The following is a 20,707-nucleotide window of genomic DNA, read 5'->3' as shown; positions in this document are numbered from 1 at the left end:
ATCCACAATCCATCCATCCATCCATGCATCCATCGATCCCATCCAACACCTACTAAGCATTTATTAGGTACCAGGCCCTGTGCTGGATGCATGGGGTGCAGAACCAAATAGGCTGTGGTCTCTGCTCCCAGGAGCTCACAGTCCAGTCTGGGAAGACAGGGAGACATGAGCTCTGAAGTTCCTACCCATTCCAACATTCCTGAAAATCTGACCGGTACCCAGGCTCTGCCAGTGAGCACCAGGTAGATGCTTGTGGCCTGACTAAAAGGCTGGGATTTTCCTTTGCCTGGGAACACCAGGGGCTTAGGCTGATCCTCCTTCATCTGGGAACACCAGGCCCTCCTCACCAGCTCAGCTGAGGCTCTGAAATCTCCTCTTTCTTCCAAGCTGGTGTACTGATGCTGCTCAGGGACAGTGTGGAACACATTATGGGACCCTCCCTCTGGAAGGCCACTGCCAGTGCCCTCTGACCCTACCTCCACTGGTGAAAGTTGGTAGAGTCTGAGGAAGGAGTGGCCAGAACACAGTTTCAAATTTCACTTTCCCTGGATTCTTTTTTTTTTTTTTTTTTTTGAGGCAGAGTCTTGCTCTGTCACCCAGCCTGGAGTGCATGGACTGCAGTGGCACGATCTCAGCTCACTGCAACCTCCGCCTTCCAGGTTCAAGTGATTCTCCTGCCTCAGCCTTCCGAATAGCTGGGATTACAGGGGTGCGCCACCACGCCTGGCTAATTTTTGTCTTTTTAGTAGAGATGGGGTTTCACCATGTTGGCCAAGCTGGTCTCGAACTCCTGACCTCAAATGATCCACCTGCCTCAGCCTCCCGAAGTGCTGGGATTACAGGCATGTGCCACCATGCTCGAACTCTTTTTTTTTTTTTTTGAGACAGTGGCTCATTCTGTCACCCAAACTGGAGTGCAGTGGCACAATCACAGCTCACTGCAGCCTTGACCTTCCAGGCTCAAGTGATCCTCCCACCTCACCCTCCCTAGTAGCTGGGACTACAGGTGTGCACCACCACACCCACCTAGTTTTTTTTTTTTAATTCAATTTTTTGTAGAGACGGGGGTCTCACTGTGTTGCCCAGGCTGTGTCAAACTCCTGGCCTCAAGTGATCCTCCTGCCTTGGCCTCCCAAAGCACTAGGATTACAGGCGTGAACCCACTGTGCCCAAGCCACTTACCCTGGATTCTTTATCCCCCTCTCTAAATTGTCTCTTTCCCCCTTTCCCTCCTATCTCTATTTCTCCTATCTGTTCTCTCCCTGTTCTCTCTGTCTCCTCCCTGATCTCTCTTACTTATCTCCCTTCTCCTGTTTCTTCTCTCTTCTCATTGAATGGTGGGACACATGGAGTTCAAATTTTGGGTCACCTGTATGGGTCCTTGGAAAAATCAGGACACTTCTCTCAGCTAAGTCTCCTTTCCTAGAAACCACGACTCAGAGAGGACAAACCAGATGGTACATTTACCCTGCCCAGCCTGCAAAGAACAGGCGCTCTTTTCCTCATGCCCATCCAGTTCCTTCCTTTTCTCCCTCCCTCCTTGTTCATATTCTTTCCCTTGCCCTTCTTTAGAGAGCATAGACAAATGCTGAATCACACGCTTAATTTTTAAATTCTAATTCTCACCTACAAAAGCAACACCTCCAAGCTCAATCACACTGAAAACACAGATCTCTGGAATCCAGCAGGGATTTGCTGCCTTGGTTCTTTCCTAGCTCCCATCCCCCCCACATCGTGGGGCTTGCTGGAAAGATGACAAAGAGAAGGGAAGAAGGGCAAAGGGTGGAGGAGGGGAGGGTAGGAAGAGAGGCCTCCAAAGGAAGCAGGGAGGGGCCTGAGCCCACCCTCCTCCGGGAGCACCCCTCTGCTCACCGACGTGTCCTCCGAGCACGAGGCAATGATGTTGTCGATGAAGGGGTTCCATTTGATATCCAGCACATTGCCTTGGTGGCCACAGACCTTGGGGTAGTTGGGTTCAATCCTGCCTGTCTGCAGAGGAGAAAGAGAGAGAGAAGGAGATTAGTTTGATGGCCCTGGGGTGGCCTTGAATGGAGCACCTTTTTTCTGGGCCTCTCAACTGGACTGGAAGGTCCTTGAGGAATCACCTGTGTTTTATTTTCGTCTTTGGGCCCTGCTGGGCCAAGTCAGGCTGGGCCACATTGCTCTGCGGCTGTGTCCTCCCCAAGACTGAATGGTTCAGGGAGGCCACACAGCCATGGTGGGACAGGCTGCTGCTCGTTCATATACACCTCTGCAAATGAGGAAAAGGTGCCCCTGCATCAAGTAAAAGTGTTTAAAGTTAAGCTGTTACTACCCACTGGAATGACCAGCCTGATGGGCAGCAGCCCTGGTGGCACACACACAGGCCCACGATCTGCCTCGTTCACGCACGCTCAGATGCTGGGTGTACCTACTCTCCCTGGGGCCCACACTCCCTGCTTCCCCCAGGGCACAGTCAGTTTTGGATCAGGAGGAGGCTCTTTCCTGCTGCTCTGGGAGTCAGCAGAGAGGCCTGAATCTCTGGGTCCACCTATATACTCTTACACGAGCCATTCTCTCTACGATATGAATGAGCGTCCTTCTGCAGTGTACATCTTGAACACCGGTACACAGTGCCCTGTGGTTGAAAGCATAGTCTTCGGAGTCACACAGGCCTGTGTTTGAATTACAGCTCTGCTGATTTTTCGCAGTGAAAGTTGTGGCCTTAGGAAAGTTAATGAACTTCTCTGAGCCTCGGTTTCCCCTCTCTAAAATGAGAATAGCAATGTCTACTTTTTAGCATTGTTGTGAAGATTATGTGAGCTAATATGCTTAGCAAAGCACTTAGTGAAGAGAATATCAGTAAATGCTCAATATATGACAGCACTTATTATTGTACAGCTTAGATGACACCTCCTCCAGAAAGTCTTCCCTGATCCCTTAGTGGGTGAAGATCTCTTCCTCTGTGCTCTCACAGCATTCTGTGCTTCCCTCCATTATAACACAACCAAGCCGGGTGCGGTGGCTCACACCTGTAATCCCAGCACTTTGGGAGGCCAAGGCGGGCAGATCACCTGACGTCAGGAGTTTGAGACCAGCCTGGCCAACATGGAGAAACCCCGTCTCTATTAAAAATACAAAAATTAAGCAGGCATGGTGACACACGCCTGTAATCCCAGCTACTCGGGAGGCTGAGACAGGAGAATCGCTTGAACCCAGGAGGCGGAGGTTGCGGTGAGCCAAGATTGTGCCGCTGCACTCCAGACTGGGTGACAGAGCAAGACTCTGTCTCAAAACAAACAAACAAACAAACAAATCACAACCAGATCTGATTTGCAGTTTGTTTCTGTTTGGCTGTGAGCAACTGAGGACAGAGTCTGTGTCATCCTTGTCTCTGAATCTCCAGCCCCTTACAGGTCTGGTACCCAGTAGGTGCTCAGTCCATGACTTCCTGGGAGGGGGTGAGTCCACAAAAGGATGGAACAAGGGGCGTGGATGGGTGTGGAAGAGCTGTTCCATGTTTAGCGGCTACAAAGGTGGCAGAGAAGGGAGGGGGAATAGGCAGAAGCTATGCTTCCATCTCTCAGGTCTTTTTCATGCTACTTTTTTGGGGAGTTTGGAGGAAAGGAGGCAAGGAAGTTTCTCCAGTTACGGCCCATCTGCTAACAGTGGGTAGGTGGTCAGAAAAGAGGGAAGTCTAGGAGGTTATACCGCTGTCTCCTTCAGATTCCTCATCAGAATAATAAGGAGGAGGAGAACCAATTTCTGCCAAGCCCTTGCTACTGCACATGCCTGGCACTTCCCAGTGAGATGAAGAAGAGTTATTTCAGAGTATGTGTCCTGCTGTGACCTCTTCCCCACCACTTCCTGCCTGCATCTCTATCGGCTCATTTCCAGATCGTTTGATCTTTTGCAACAGAGCCATGGCAGGATGGGTAGAGGAAAAAACAGGACTGGAGAAAATGGTAGTGGTATGGAAGATGCAGAATGAGGCAGAGAAAGAGAGGGGGAAAAAAGCCTCAGAGGCTGGACCCAGGAGAATTTCACTGATGTTGTATGTTGTGGGAAAATTAGAGGATAGAGAAAAAGGATTTGGAGAGCGTTGATATCAGTTACAAATGGGCTTCCTTTCAATATTCTATGAAAGATGCAGTTAGGTTTGGAATATATTTTAAATTACTTTTGGGCTGTTAGAATATAATTTTTTAGGCCAGGCACGGTGGATCATGCCTGTAATCCCAGTACTTTGAGAGGCTGAGACGGGTGGATCACCTGAGGTCAGGAGTCTGAGACCAGTCTGGCCAACATGGAGAAACCCCGTCTCTACTAAAAATACAAAAATTAGCCAGGCATGGTGGTGGGCACCTGTAATCCCAGCTACTTGGGAGGCTGAGCCATGAGAATCACTTGAACCTAGGAGGCAAGGGTTGCAGGGAGCTGATATCACACCACTGCACTCCAGTCTGGGCGACAGAGTGAGACTCTGTCTTCAAAAAAACAAAAAAAAAAAAAGGAAAGTTTTAAAATTTTAATGTTAATTTTTTTTTATTTATTTGCTTTTGAGACAGAGTCTCACTCTGTCGCCCAGGCTGGAGTGCAGTGGTGTGATCTTGGCTCACTGCAACCTCCGCCTCCTGGGTTCAAGCGATTCTCCTGTCTCAGCCTCCTGAGTAGCTGGGACTACACGTGTCAGCCATCATGCCCAGCTAATTTTTATATTTTTAGTAGAGATGGGGTTTCCCTGTGTTGGCTGGGCTGGTTTTGAACTCCTGACCTCAGGTGATCCGCCTGCTTTGGCGTTCCAAAGCCGTGTGCCATTGCGCCCAGCTGAATATGATTTTTAAAAAATGAGACTCTAAGCAGAGGCGGGTCACATGTGACTCAGATTTGTTGGGGTTACGCACGTTATCTTTAACTCTGGAAACAACCCTGTTAATTAGGTATGAGGAAATTAAGGCCCAGAGAGGTTAAGCTACTTGCCCAAGGTCAAGCAGCTGAAAGCAAAGCCGGGATTTCCACACAGGTGTGATTCTCAAAAGCGAGTGTTCTTGAACCCTACTGGTCATCGTTAGCCAGCTCCCCTCCTGCAGCTCAGACTTTTCATGGGCAGACAGGCCCTGCATCATCTGCTTCCACAGCTCACTTACTCTCTGACAGAGTCATTCCTTCCATCTGATCGCAAAAGCTGCTTTGGAGTGTTCCCTGAGCAGAGCTGTGTGCATTAAGTGTTTGGCACCCAGCCCAGCCCAGGCAAATCTGAGAGGCACCAAACCAGTCAATAGGTGGCCATCAGATAACAGGAGCTTCTAGCCAGCAGCCCACGGGCGATACACTGGAGGGGCAGGTTAGGCAACATCACCGGAACCTATTCAGAACAGAGAGGAGCCTATTTAGAAGAAGGTGTGGTCAGAGCCCTGCACTCGGGAAGGAGACAAGTCTTTCTAGAGACTGATGAGCTCCATTGCTTAAAAAAAAAGCTTGAAAACCACTTTTCTTTTCTTTTCTTTTCTTTTTTTTTTTTTTTTGAGACGGAGTCTCGCTGTCTCCCAGGCTGGAGTGCAGTGGCGCGATCTCGGCTCACTGCAGGCTCCGCCCCCCGGGGTTCACGCCATTCTCCTGCCTCAGCCTCCCGAGTAGCTGGGACCACAGGCGCCCGCCACCTTGCCCGGCTAATTTTTTGTATTTTTAGTAGAGACGGGGTTTCACCGTGTTAGCCAGGATGGTCTCGATCTCCTGACCTCGTGATCCACCCGCCTTGGCCTCCCAAAGTGCTGGGATTACAGGCGTGAGCCACCGCACCTGGCCGAAAACCAGTTTTCTATAGAGACATCAAACAAATTTAAAAATGCAATTATTAACTCCAAGAAAACATGTTGTCTGAGAAAGCTAATGTAGGCTAGGCACAGTGGCTCACACCTGTAATCCCAGCACTTTGGGAGGCCAAGGCAGGTGGATCGTTTAAGCCCAGGAGTTCGAGACCAGCCTGGGAAACATGGCAAAATTCCACCTTTACAAAAAATATACCAAAAAAATTAGCTGGCCATAGTGGCACACACCTAGAGTCCCAGCTACTTGGGAGGCTGAGGTGGGAGGATTGCTTGAGCCCAGGAGGCCTAGGCTGCAATAAATCATGATCATGCCACTCTCTTCCAGCCTGGATGACCAAGTGAGACCCTGTCTCAAAAAAAAAAAAAAAAAAGAAAAAAAGAAAAAAAGAAAGCTAACGTGATCACATTGCTTAATGCTTTATGTACAATATTTACATGATTGTAATAATGTAAAACCTGAATATTTATATCTTAAGCAAGAATTGTGCTATGCTGTACTGGGAAGACAGAGGTGAGGAAAGTGTGTATGTGTGTGTAGTAAGAAGGGAGACAGAGCTGGAAAAAAGCTAGAGCCTCATTTTCCATAATAGGGAGCCAGTAGGCCATGTCTAATATTTGAAAATCAAGATGCAGTGGTAAAGGCATGTAATTAAGAAATATGGGGGTAAGTGCAAAAAGAAACAGCTAAAACCAGAGTAGGAAATGCAGTGGTGTCACAAGACGGGACAGGGATTGTGGCTCTAGGCAGTGGTGGGCTGTAGATGCTTAACAACTGGGTCTCCAGAGAAAAAAAGGCCCTGATTCATAGCGTTTGCCAATTTTGGTGGTGTAAATATTCCCACGATCACTGATTTCAGGCTACTGCCACCAAAGACAGAGATGGAAGAGGCTCTCGGCACACTATTATAGAATATTTCCACTATGCAAATGTAATAGTCACAGATAACCTCAAGAACACAGATAATAGTGAAATAATTGGGAAGTAATACATTTTTAATATTTAGTACTTCTGCTTTTACTATAACTTAATTGCAAGTTTATTCAATGTAATTTATAATAATGGCTCTGTTTAACAACCAGCTTGCAAAACTCCTAAATTCCTAAAAATTTTACCAGTAGGCTCTCACGAGCCAGCACAAGCCAACCCCAGCACACATCACTTTGCAGTGCTACAGGCTGTAGAGTATTATTAGACCTTCTGACCTCTGCACATTTATTACTTTAACAAACATAAAAATTAAAGAACAAACAAAATGCCTCTGCCAAATGTTCTAAAGGAAGCTGATTGTAAATTTTTTAAAAATGTCAGCAATCTTCTCCCCAAGTCCCACATATGCCTCTGTTGTACAAGTTACTGTTTCTGTATAGGGGGTGTGACCGGAGACCAAACTTGGTTCTGTCTGTCGCTAAAGCCTGGCTCCTAACTGCTACACAATACTGTTTTCTCATGCTTCATACTAATACACTAATACACTAACACCAACACTAACACATGGCTATTGATAATATAATAGCATATTAATATAAACACATTTATATTGATTTACAAATATAATCAAATTTAATCCTCATAACAAGCCCATTTTACAATTAAGAAAACAGAGATTTAGTGAGCTTCTATGGAGTCAAGATTTTTCAATGTTCCATGACTGTACAATGACTGTTTAGATGGTCGGCTCACAGAATTGTCCCAGGGGTAGGGTTCTCAGAGGTCCAGGGCTCTAACCTGCCATCTGGTTAGAGAACCTCAGAGAACTTCAGTCTCAACAGAGCTGGGGCAGAGACCTTGCTGCCTGGGGTGGAGGGTGGAGGAAGAGACCTATTCTTTGGAGTCTATAACCCTTAGGGAGATCTTCACCCTGTTCTTGTGGGCATTATCCTGGAGGGCTCACAGAACAAGTCCAGCCCTTCTTTGCTGGGACAGAACTTCAATGTCAAATGTTGAATCGCAGCTGTTGTGTACCCTGAGTCTTCCCAAGGAAGAGCTCGGGGCTGGGGATCAGGTTGTATCTCAAATACACCCTGTGTGCCAATGCCAACAGACAGAGTTATTGGCAGATAGGGTGTCTTTGAGATACAACCTGATCCCCAGCCCCAGGAGAGGGGCATGGACGCCCTGCTCCAGGATGAGTGGGAGTGTGAAGTAGGGCAACTTCTCCGGAGATCCATTTGACAGAACCTCTCCAACACTTTTAAAAGGTTCATGACCTTTGACCAATAATTCTGCTTCAGGAATTTACCCCAGGGAAATCAACAGAGAAGCACACTGAAACAGTCACTGCCATGTTATTTATCATAGGGACAGCAATGGGGACATTGTCAAAATAAATTACAGTACACCCATATAATGGAATATTCTGAGGTCATTTAAGATCATATATTCAAAGAATATTTAGTGGCATGAGCATTGCTAAAGATCTACGCTTAGTAAAACAGAATCAAGTTCTATACAGTTTGAGTATCCCATATCCAAAGTGCTCGGGACCAGAAGTATTTCAGATTTTGATTTTTTTTTCCGGATTTTGAAATATTTGCATTTTACTTACTGGTTGAGCATCCCAGATCTGAAAATCCAAAATCTAAAGTGCTTCAAAGAGCATTTACTTTGAGCATCATGTTGGTGATCAACAAGTTTCAGATTTTGGAGCATTTTGGATTTTGGGTTTTTGGATTTAGAATGCTCAACCTGCATATAAAAGGATCCCTATGTAAAAAAACCATTCTACAAGAAAATACATCAGAATGCTAATAGTGACAACATCTGAATAGTTGGATATTACTAGCAGCTTCCAATTCTAACAAACATATAAAATGGTTATTAAAAAACAGATATTATTACAAAAAACACACCTCCCATAGCCTTGATTGAAAAATATTCCTCTCTGGTTTCAAGCAAACAGTTCTTAAAGAAATAATATGCAGTCTGGTGCCTACCAGATTTGCATGTTTCAAAAGCTTTTGTGCAACATAAATGTATTTGTTCATACAGGTTTCTCTACACCCTTGTTACCACATGGATGGTCTGGAGGGTGCTATGGCTTGAACATGTTCCCCAGAGTTCATGTGTTGGAAACTTAGTCTCCAATGCTACAGTGTTGGGAAGTGGTTATAAGAGGTGATTAGGTCCTGAGGGCTGTGCCCTCATGCATGGATTAATGTCTTTATCTTGGGAGTGGGTTAGTTATTGTGAGTGGGTTTGTTATAAAAGTGAGTTTGGTCTTCTCTTGCTCTATTTCTCTTGCCCTCCACCTTCTGCCATGGGATGTCACAGCAGGAAGGCCGTTGCCAGATGCCTGCATCGTGCTCTTTGACTTCCCAGCTTCCAGAACCGTAAGCCAAATAAATTTCTGTTTATTGTAAATGTGCCCAGCAACATAAAACAGAATAAGACCAGGGAAAATACATCTTTGAAATTAAATAAAATTATATAGTTAATTGAAAGTGCATTTCAGTGTGTGTGTGTGGCATGCACTCAGGCAGCCATGGCCGGGCCCTCCCTTGGAAAGGCTGGCGGCCTGGTGAGTCCACGGGTGTGGCTCACCCAGCAGGCTGTCCAGGGGAGCAGTGGGTGCTCTCAACCCCTGTCCAGGATTTATCTGAACCCAGTGAACTGACTGGGGATGAGACAGTTTCAAACCAACCTGCATTGCAGCTTCAGCTTCCTAGATTCTCCCATCACTGCAGAGCTGAATTTTGTACATGGAAGCAAAATGTTTTCTTACCTAGAGAATCAGCTTAGCGAGGCAGAAAGAACAGACTGAGCAGGAGGTAGGATTTCCACACCCGGTTCCGGCACTCACTGGCCCAGTGACCTTGAACATAACCCCTGGCCTCTCTGGGCTTCCCAGATTCCCAGACCCTGGTCTGATACCCTTGCTGCTTTTTCATGGCTCCCCTTTTTACTTTATGAAGCAAGACACACCTGCAACCACAGAGTGCCATGCTTCCAGTGTACCAGCACAGAACACAGGAATCCATGTTGAGTCCACATGAGAAAGATGTGAGATGGCAATGCCAGAACAACCATGAAGAAGACAATAGTGATAACCAAAGACTATTTGATGAGTGAGTGCAAAGTGCTAGGCCTTGTGTTAAGCAATTTTTTCATTTTCTTTTTTTTTTTTTTGAGACGGAGTTTCGCTCTTGTTGCGCAGGCTGGGGTGCAATGGTGCGATCTTGGCTCACGGTGACCTCCGCCGCCTGGGTTCAAGCGATTCTTCTGCCTCAGCCTCCCAAGTAGCTGGGATTATAGGTATGTGCCACTGTGCCCAGCTAATTTTTGTATTTTTAGTAGAGACGGGGTTTCACCATGTCGATCAGGCTGGTCTTGAACTCCTGACCTCAGGTGATCCACCCGCCTCAACCTCCCAAAGTGCTGGGATTACAGGCGTGAGCCACTGTACCTGGCCGTGTTAAGCAATTTATATACATTTAAAAATTTAATCCTTGTAACAACCCTATAAGGTTTTATTAAATCCTTATAACCCTCTGGTAACAGTTCATTTTATGGATGAGACACTGAGCTCTGGGAGGCGACTTGCCCAAGGTGACTTGTCTGGGAAGTGAGGAGCTATCATCTGCACTTGGCTGTCTGCCTCTAAGGCATCTCTGCTATGCTGGCTTCTGTTTCAGGATGTAGATGAGACACCAAGTAAATCAGGGAGGAAAGTCATTAGAAATCAGTGTATGAAGCCAGGCGTGGTGGCTCACTCCTGTAATCCCAGCACTTTGGGAGGCCGAGGCAGGCAGATCACCTGAGGTCAGGAGTTCGAGACCAGCCTGGCCAACATGACAGAACCCCATCTCTACTAAAACTACAAAATTAGCCAGGCGTGGTGGCACATGCCTATAATCCCAGCTACTCGGGAGGCTGAGGCAGGAGAATCACTTGACTCGGGAGGTGAAGGTTGCAATGAGCCAAGGTTGTGCCATTGCACTCCAGCCTGGGCAATAGGAGTAAAACTCCGTCTCAGAAAAAAAAAAAAAAAAACAGAAGTAGGAGCTCAACATTTCTAGTGCGGTTCCCACAAGGGGTCGGCGGCAGCTCAGTTGTGAAGCCCCTTAGATTTGTTCTTGGAGACCCTCCCTTCCTACTGTTTTTCTCAGCCTGTCTCTCTCCTCCGCCTAGAGCTTGCCAAACTTGGCTACATTTTAGAATCACCTGGGAGTTTAAATAATCCCAATGCCCAGTGAGCAATATCAACTTATCAGTTAAATTATCAATAAAATACAGTGCTTAATTAATCAATCAAACAATTAAATATCAATTTAATCCCAATATCTGAGAGGCAGGAGCCAGGCATTGGTATTTTTAACAGGTTTCTCAAATTGATTTCAATGAGCAGCAAAGATTGGGAACCACTACCCTAGAGGCTCCATAGCCTGCTGGGGCCTGGGCCTCCTGCCTCCTGGAGCACCTGAAATACTTGTGCATTCTAAGAGTCAGCAGCTGAAGGTTGGTCTTGTCTCATGTTGGGGAGGGTGAGCAATTAAAAACATTATCAGCTGGGCACGGTGGCTCACGCCTGTAATCCCAGCACTTTGGGAGGCCAAGGTGGGCAGATCACCTGACCTCAGGAGTGTGAGACCAGCCTGGGCAACATGGCAAAATCCCATCTTTACTAAAAAATACAAAAATTAGCTGGATGTGGTGACACGTGCCTGTAATCCCAGCTACTTGGGAGGCTGAGGCATGAGAATGGCTTGAACCCAGGAGGAGGAGGTTGAAGTGAGCGGAGATTGCACCCCTGCACTCCAGCCTGGGCAACAAAGTAAGACTGTCTCCCGAAACAAAATTAAGAACATTATCATGCACATTTAATACAGGCTTATTTGTAGAAACCACAGGTAAAGCAAATAGGAAGACAGACGTCACATTAGGTGATGAGCATGTAAAGGAGAACCCAGGGCAGTGGATCATGCTGAACCCAGCAGATGGGTGATTTACTGCTGGAATCCCAAGCCTCAGTATGAAAGATGTTTTTTCATGGGCCACCCCTATCATCACTTTCCCTCACTGTGTGCTGCCCCATGCATTCCAGACCATCTGATTAGGTTGCTTATAGTCTTCCTGGCTCTCTCTTCTGTGACTGGAAGTTGATATTAAAAGAGAGAGAGCCATTATAAAACAGGTATTGTAGTCCTTCTCCCCCAGAGTCCTGGGCAGAGATCGGGCTCCCTGTGTCCCAGGCTCCTGGGCCTGAAGGAGGCTTTGCCCCCAACTCACATTTGCACAACCCTCAGCACTTGCACAGACATTATCTTAATTAGTGTTACCCAGATAAACTAAATAAGGGCACTTGCCCCTGGTCACACCACTTGGCAGTGACAGAACCAGAATGAGTTTATGCAGGTTCAGAGCCCTGCATATGCAGGGGCGGGAGGGGGTCTCATGTTCCTAAACATGGATGTCCTTCATCCAAAGTGCTGCCTGCTCCACTGCAGGGTGTTCCCTATTTTCCAGTGACTGTCCGCAACATACACATGTATATGCTTGCATGTGCAAGTGAACACACACACACATATGTGCGTGCCATACAAGCTCCTCTCCTGTGGTCCTTTCTGCCCTGGCCTCTGGCTGTGTTCTTTCTCTCCCTCCATCCCAATCAAGACTTACTTGTCTCATGTCCCCTATTTCAGGACCCTGCTTGCTTTGGCCAATTAATCAAGTAAACAAAAGCCTTCCAAAGAGGACTGGGGGACATTGGGTTAGTCCATTTCTCCTTGCGGGTCATCTATGTACATATTGACAGGAGCCTTTTAGAGAAAGCTGCTTGGCCCAAAAGTGTAATCTCCTGGGGTTTTCAGACTCTCAGGCAGACTTCTAGGACATCTATTTTGAGTCAAGGGCTTTATTCACTCTAGAGCTGGCAGGATTTCTGAAGTGGGCCCACTGGTTTATCTCCTTCCCTGTAATGTCTGCTCTTTTCAGTTCTCTCTCTAATCCACCTTACACACTGTTGCCTAATTTTCCTAGGATGCAGCTCTGATGAAATAACTCCCCAGCTCCAAAATCTTCAATGGGTCCCTACTATCTAGACCTTATAAGCCAAACTCCTTATCCAGGCATCAGAGCTGTTGTCATCCCAGCATAGTCCTGCCTTGACACTCTCCCTCAGTCTACTGCCCATGCCATGCCCATGGTTATACACCTCCACCTCCAATGCTCCTTCCTCACTGAGGGACCTTTGGTTCCTGGTTCATCCCTGCCACCAGGCTGTGAGCACCATGATGACAGTGGTCTTGACCAAGGCCACACTCTCTTGCCGAGAGGTAGAACATGCTCTGCAGGGAGGGAGGTGAGGCAGGTGTGTCCTGAGATGGTGACATCCCTGCTTCCCAGCATTCGAGGCCTTAAATGTGATGGGTAGAGATACTGCAGAGGGAAGGTGAGGCTCCCAATATCCAGTCCCACCATGATGTCTCAATATCCTACAGTGGGGGGAGGGGGTGGTGCACAAAAACTGTAACTGTTGGAAATGTGAGCAGTGGCAAAAAAAGTTACATGACAGCATCTATGCAAATTGTGGAAAAAGCACATTTCTGGTTTAGGCAGAAAATCAAAAGAAAAGGACAGTGCTTGCACCATCTCGAGGCTGTCATCACTAGCATTGGCTTTCTCCTCCCCCGCCACAGAGCCATGCTCTCCAAGCAGGTGGGAGTGCTGGGGACGCGGGGTCTGGACCAACAAGGGAGTCAGCTCTGGGGTCTTCAGTATCTTCCCATGGCTGGACCCCAAACAGGCCTTCGTCCTTCAGGCTCCCCACCAGAGGCCTTCCTGAACATCAGGAACCCCTCCCTAGAGGAATCTACCCCAACTGGGGGTGGCCTAGAGAGAGATATAGGCATGGGGGACCCTGGGCAGGTGGAGCTCCGTCAAGGTCAGGAGCAGGTTCCTAAGTCTGCCCTTCGCTTTTTGGCCCAGAGGCCTGGGTTTCTGCCATACCAGGGGCCTCTCAATAGAGGAGCCACCAGAACTTCTCCTGTGTGCAGGGGCTGCTGCCAAAATTATAAAAACCCCTCCTTCTGTTTGCCATTTGGCCCAAGGAACGAGGAGGGAAAAGAGGACTCTCCCACCAGGTGCCCTTCCTGTAACACCCCAATTCCACACACCTCTCCTGTAGTGTGAAAGGAAACTCATTTTGAGTTGTGATTTTTGCCCAGCCCACCTGGGATTTGGGGAGCATTACTAAAGCACTGCTACAGCAGAAGGGCAGCACTCTGGGATTCAGGGGACCTGGGTTTTCATCTCAGCTCTGCTGCACACTGGCTGAGTGGCCTGAATCTCTGTCTCTCTAGGTCTCAGTCTCTCCCTCCGAAAAGTGAGATATTTTTGGGGGGCAGGGATAATAAACATGGTATCCTTGCCCCTCCTGGGGTTTCTCTATCTATAACAGGCATTACCAATCGCTCACTGAGTCCTGCCTGAGCCCAGCAGTCCTCAGCACAGCATCTAGGGAGTCCCTACCAGTCGATCAGAGAATGTCAATCTGGGGCCACGTGATCTCTTAGAGCCCCGACAGCTGTAAACATCCTGAGCCCCTTGCTAAGCCTCTGAGACTCCCTGTACCTCTCTGTAGTCAGAGAGGATTCCCAGAGGCCTCTGATGGGTTAATCCCCACAAATGCCTTTACATCTGCTCCTTCCTCTCCAGGTGCACCCTGCCCATAGCCTTCCTGAGGCACTCCAGTCTTCTAATTGGTCTCCACGGTGCTGGTCTCTTCTCGAACCCCAGAGCAAGATCGGCTTTCTATAATTATTACTTTCCTTGTGCAACTCTTCCAGAATCTTCCATGGCATACGTAACTATCTGCAGGATTTTTTGGCAGTTGGGCATCCAAGCCCCCTTCCTGATTTGGAGGACTCTCCCTCTGTGGGCTGTCCTGGTGGGATGCAGTGCCCCACCATGAAAGCTGAAGCAGGGGCTCCTCCTACCCAGGATCCTCTGCTATCCAGGGACGGGGCATGGGACTGGGTTTGGCCAATCAGACTCCTACCCAGGGTGGGCTGGGACTGGGCCCTCGGGAGCTGTCTTGGTGCTGATCTGGTTCCAAGTCTGGCTCTCCACTGTCCCAGCTCTAGCCCTTTAAATCTATGAAGGCCCTAAACCCTTTCTGCATAAGAGGACTGGGGTTGGGGGTGATTTCTGTTGCTAGCAACCGATAACAACATCTGTGTTATCTCTGCTCCTCAACAATGTCTCCGCTTTTCAGAGACAGAAACTGAGACCTAGAGACAGAGATTTGGGCCACTCAGCCAGTATGCAGCAGGAATCCTGACTTAGTCAGCTCCCCTTTCTCCGTCTTATCAGATCTGACTTACCTGCCTGGCCCTCGAGGGGCACGCACACCCTGTTCCCACCCCCACCTGCCCTCTAACCTTATTCTTTGGTTTGCTCAACCCTACAGGGGTCACACTTCTCAAGTGTGACAGACCCAATTTTAAATGTGATGTCTCAGGTCCTATGAAAATAGTGATTATCTCCCCCAATCCCAATATTTGGATGACCACCTTTTCCCAGACTTCTTCTCTGACAGAAACACAGAACTTCTCTGCCAGATCATGTGTGTCCTAACCCTTGGTTTGGGAAAATATGGCCCCCAAATCAAGGTGCTCCTCACTGGCCCCCTCCCTGCATTCCTTGTGACATGGTCCTTAGAAAGGCCTGCTCCTCTGGGCTTCTGCACCCCTCAAGAGACGCCCCAACTCCTGCTCCCACTGAGACGATTTAGTGCACTTCACATCTTGTGGTCTTCCTTTACCCTCAGCTTTTCTTTCCAAAAAAACATTTTTTTTTGAGATGGAGGGAGGTCTTGCTCTCTCGCCCAGGCTAGAGTGCAATGGCACGATCTCAGCTCACTGCAACCTCCTCCCTCTGGGTTCAAGCGATTCTCCTGCCTCAGGTTCCCGAGTAGCTGGGATTACAGGCACCTGACATCATGCCCAGCTAATTTTTGTATTTTTGTAGAGACAGGGTTTCACCATGTTGGCCAGGCTGGTCTAGGACTCTTGACCTCAGGTGATCTGCCTACCTCAGCCTCCCAAAGTGCTGGTATTACAGGCGCGAGCCACCGCGCCCAGCCCCTTTTCCCTAAGCTTTTCTAAGCCCTTCTTCCCACAGCATTTGTGATCATGCTGGCTGTCATTTACTGAGGGCTTCCCATGGGTCAGACCTGAAGCCAAGTGTTATTTCAATTTTTTAGCGCAATAACCTTACGAAGTACAGGTCATTGTGTCCATTTTGCAGATGAGGAAACTGAAGCTTAGTGAGATTAACTAACACAGCAGCAAAGCCAGGACGCAACCCTTAGTCTTTCTGACCTTCAAATTAGAATGTAAGCTCCATGCAGAGTGGTGCTCTGTCTTGTTCTCTGCTATAACCCCAGTGTCTGGAATCGTGCTGGACACAAATGGTAAGCTCTCATCAAATTGTGTTGAATTAATGATGCCATAGACGGTGGACCTAATCAGGATCCCCTGTACAGTTGCGTGGACTGTACACTGCACAACTCAAGGGGGTACCATTTACATGGTGCAGAGCCTTCTGTTGTGCTCTGGGCCTAACCATGACACTGCCCTGCTTCTCCATTTAGCATTGTCTTGTATTGTTTGCTTTATTTCACGGGTGTTTGTTGCCCTCCCAAGAGATTATCCACACTTTCATCTTAAATGAGATAATCATGGAGGGTTTCCAGCAGAGTGTGAGACATGAATGAAACCTCAGTGGTACAGACATGCTTGTTACACCCTCCGGTCTCAAACACAATGCCAGTCTATATTCAGGATCAAATGACTCCCCAAGCCACATGCTGCCAGCTGCAAAGATACTGTTGTCATTGAAGTGGGAGTGAGTCACATGGTACCATCCACATGCTCCCAGGCTGGGCCACTCTGCCTTGCCTCTTAGGGATAGCCACCGAGAGAACCGCCATCCACCAAGAGCGTGCACACTCTGCGGGGGCCCAGTGCCCACCATCTTCCCTGCCCAGACACCATAGAGACTCAGCCCTGGGCCATCACTGTCCCCATGGAAGTCATGGAATCTGTGGGCCGGGCAGGGGACCTCTGGCTCAGAACTTCAGCCTTGCTCCATCAGGGATATGTAAGGGGCCAGAAAAGGAGATGCACCACCTCCGAGGTAATGACCCTGGGAATCTATGGCCTTGAAAATGTCCTTTACATTGTAAGTGAACAGCCCCACGCTGAGATGACCAGTCCCTCCCCATCCCAAGCTTTCTCTCTGCTGCATCTGTGGAGGTTGGTTGATCCTCAGGGGCTGGGGTAGTGGGAGAAGGAACATATTGCACTCCAAACCCCTAGAAGTCAGGTCTACTTTGGCTCAGCTCATGCTAATGACTGACTGAGCAAGTTCCTTCCTCCCAGGGCTTCAGTTTCCTCATGAGCCAATAAATACAAACTCACTGGGCACGGTGCCTGGCACCACAGAAGCACTCGATAAATGGTAGTTATTATTATCATCTGCAAAATGCAGGTTAGCTTCCTCCCTCTGCCTCTGTGCTCTGCACAGCCCCTGGGACCAGACCCTCCTTTGTACTGTGTTTAATGGCTGTCATGGCTGTCACCCTCACCAAGGGTGAGCTTTCCATGGGTGGGGTATGTGTCTAACCCATCTTTGTACAGGCCTAGCATGGCCAGCCGCCCTGGTGCATGTGCTCAGAAAGTGTCTGCACAGTGGACCTGAACCATCAGGGCCCTTCCAGCTCTGCCAGTCTGGGGTTATATGTTGAATCTCCACCCAGCTCACCAAACACAGACAAGAACCCTCCCTGGGCCTGGAGCTGGCGACCTAGAGATGAATAAGATGGGATGATTCCCTTGGATGTCACTTCCACCACATTCTGTCTGTTTTAGTCACTACTGTATCCCAACACCCAGCACGGTGCCAGGCCCATAGTAGAGTCTCAATAAATATCTACTGAACTCATCCACGAGTGAGAAGCAGGTGATATTTCTGGGATGGCCCTCACTCTGCCTGACCAGCTCGGAGGGCCAGGGCAGGGACTGGTTCCTACTGTCAAGCAAAGTTGGGCTGCTGGAGGGGGCAGGGAGGTGAACACACCCTGAGTACAGCGGTCCCCTGGCCTCTAGCCAGATCCACTATCTGTCTAGTAACCTGGGGCTACATTTTCTACTCTAGTTCTTCCCTATCTGAGCACTGGAGGACCGGCAATGAAGGCTGGAGTTTGGGTGTGTGGTGCCTGAGTTTGGGGCTCCCAGGGGACATGGTGTGGGCAGCTCTTCTGAGCCTGGTGCTGGCTATGCCACCTGCTGATCCCTGGACACGCTCAGCTGCTTTCTTTTGTTTTCTTTTTTCTTTTTTGAAGTGGAGTCTCGCTCTTTTGCCCAGGCTGCAGTACAGTGGCACAATCTCAGCTCACTGCAACCTCTGTCTCCTGGGTTCAAATGATTCTCCTGCCTCAGTCCACTGAGTAGCTGGGATAACAGGCACCCACCACCACGCCTGGCTAATTTTTGTATTTTTAGTAGAGATGGGGTTTCACCATGTTGGCCAGGCTGGTCTTGAACTCCTGACCTCAGGTGATCCGCCCACCTCGGCCTCCCAAAGTGTTGGGATTACAGGCGTGAACCACCGCCTGCTGTCTTTTCTCTGTTATTGCCCGACAAGCCTGGGGCACCCTTCTAGGGGCTCAGTGTGAGGGAGGGGAGAAAGGGCTCACACTGACACAGAAATTGGGGAATTCCTCCTCCTCCCCCTGCTCTTACTATGGAGTGCTAGGCTGTTCTGCCTGACTCCTTCTCTGACAACAGGACCTGGGTCTGCTGTCCTCCCAGACTCAGTGGGAAAGGTCCTAACCCCGCCAGTGTTGTAGGAACAGCCAGCGGCCAGTGGCACGGGTGCTGTACAAGTCATCCGGGGGGAAAGTCAAGTGCATGTTAGGCCTTTGTCAGGAAGCAACAGACCTTGCAGGGGAAAGGAGAGCTCCTGTTAATTATGGAGGGGCAAGGCAGCCTCCTGGGCCAGGGGGCTGGGCCCCACCAGGCCTCCGAGAGGCAGGAGATTTTCATGAAATAACAGGAAACCCTCAACCCAGCCAACGTTCATGTTTTTCCATGGCTGCAGAGAGCCTGTGGCTGGCTGAACCAGGGGATCAGGACCTGTTCTTGACACAGTAGAGGGGACTTGGCCACCCAGCTATGGTGAAGGAGAGGGTGAAGGCAGGAACAGACATATCAGGAGAGGGGAGGCAGGAGACGCACAGAATGGGGCTGGGCAGTGGGTGAGGAACCCTCCAACCTGGTAGGGTTGTTTTATCTGCAGAATGGACAGGGGCTGGCACAGGGTGGACAATTTCCCAACACGAAGTCACCAAGGCCTATGACAAAGACAGCTATTTTCTTCCTGCCCGTGGAGGTTTTGAAGGTCCGCTCCCAGATAACCTTTGCCTCTCCAAGCAAATCCCTGAAAACCCCTGGAGCACAGCCTCAGCATCCCCCCGCCACCATCTGGCCTTTCCCAGAAAAGCTGCCTCCCAGCTGCCCAAGGAAATGCTTTCTCTGTGGCAGAGAGGGGCTCTTGTCCTTAGCCATTGCATGACAGAGGGAGGGTCTCAGCTCCACCCTCTGCTGTGTGGCCTTTAGCCAGCCCTATCCCTGTCTGGGCCTCATTTGTATCATCTGTACAATGGGGCTTTGTGCGGGGTGACCTTTGAGGTTCTGGAATTTTCTTATTTGCAGTCTCTGCTCAGGCCCAGTGGGAATGACCAGCAGTGCACCCTGCAAATACAGTGATGGGGGTTGGGGTTCAATTGGGAGCTTTGCAGGAAGGGCAGAGGAGCAAGCTTTGGGGAGGAAGAGGGAGCACTGACAGATGGCTTGGAGGAGAGGGAGGGTGTGCCTCCGGGGCTCCAGGCCTGGCGGGGAGCACAGTCCCAAAAGTGCTGCTAAAAACAGGTCTTGGACTGGGCACCGTGGCTCATGCCTGTAATCCCAGCATTTTGGGAGGCTGAAGTGGGAGGATCACTTGAACACAGGAGTTCAAGACCAGCCTGGGCAGCACAGTGAAACCTGTCCCTGCAAAAAAAGAAAAAAATTAGCCAGGCATGGTGGTGCGCACCTCTGGTCCCAGCTACTTGGGGAGGCTGATGTGGGAGGGTCAATTGATCCAGGAAGTAGAGACTGCAGTGAGTCGTGATGGTGCCACTGTACTCCACCCTGGGTGACAGAGCATGACTCTGTCTTAAAAAAATAATAATCCAGAAGAAACAAAAAACACAGATCTCGGGCCACCTCTAGACCTCCTGAGTCAGGTCAAGGCCTCTGGGAACAAGCATTTTAAACACTCTCCTCAGGTGGCTGCGGTGTGCGCATGCTAGCACAGAGGTGACAGCAGGACTTGGGAAACACGGCTGAGACCCGCACTCCAGCTTGAGAGTCTCATGGACTCTAGTTCAAGTCCTGCCTCTGCAGCTTTCTGAGAATAGCAGCCCCATGTCACAGGGGAACAGGGACAGTGTATGGAGGTGTCTGGCATTTGATGGGTTTAGGCAGTGGTGGTTATCCTTGCAGACCCCTTACCCTCTGGCACCTCAGTCCTGACAGCTGAGGAAGGTGACCTGAAGCTAGATTGGCCCCCGGAAATTAAAGGCTAAGGTGGGCCAGGAGGCAGAAGTCCTGCTTCAATTCAGAATCCTTTGGAGGGTTTGTGCAGCTCCTCATGACTCCTATGTCCCTCACCCACAGATGCGGACGCTAGCAGTCATGTTAGCACCACAGGTGTGGGCCACTGCCAGCACACACACGCTAAACTGATTGGATCATAATGGGCATCTAATTCAAGCTGAGCCAATCAGATATCCTTATCTGCCCACACTGTGCCCTTGCACACACAAACACACGGCTGATTGGGCCAGGATGAGCGT

General features: G+C 49.1%; 1 protein-coding gene across 1 annotated transcript in view; it reads right to left on the bottom strand.

Moving 5' to 3' along the window:
* CORO2B (coronin 2B) overlaps positions 1-20,707 on the bottom strand; it is a 148,623-nt gene that overhangs the window by 30,622 nt on the left and 97,294 nt on the right. Inside the window, exon 3 of the mRNA XM_009429434.5 lies at positions 1,873-1,989. Coding sequence (XP_009427709.2) covers positions 1,873-1,989 — 117 coding nt within the window. The remainder of the gene's footprint in view (positions 1-1,872; positions 1,990-20,707) is intronic.

Source organism: Pan troglodytes, chromosome 16, assembly GCF_028858775.2.
Source record: "Pan troglodytes isolate AG18354 chromosome 16, NHGRI_mPanTro3-v2.0_pri, whole genome shotgun sequence".
NCBI classification, from domain to species: Eukaryota; Metazoa; Chordata; class Mammalia; order Primates; family Hominidae; genus Pan; species Pan troglodytes.
The sequence above is the reverse complement of the archived record's forward strand: the minus strand, read 5'-3'. Positions and strand labels throughout refer to the sequence as shown.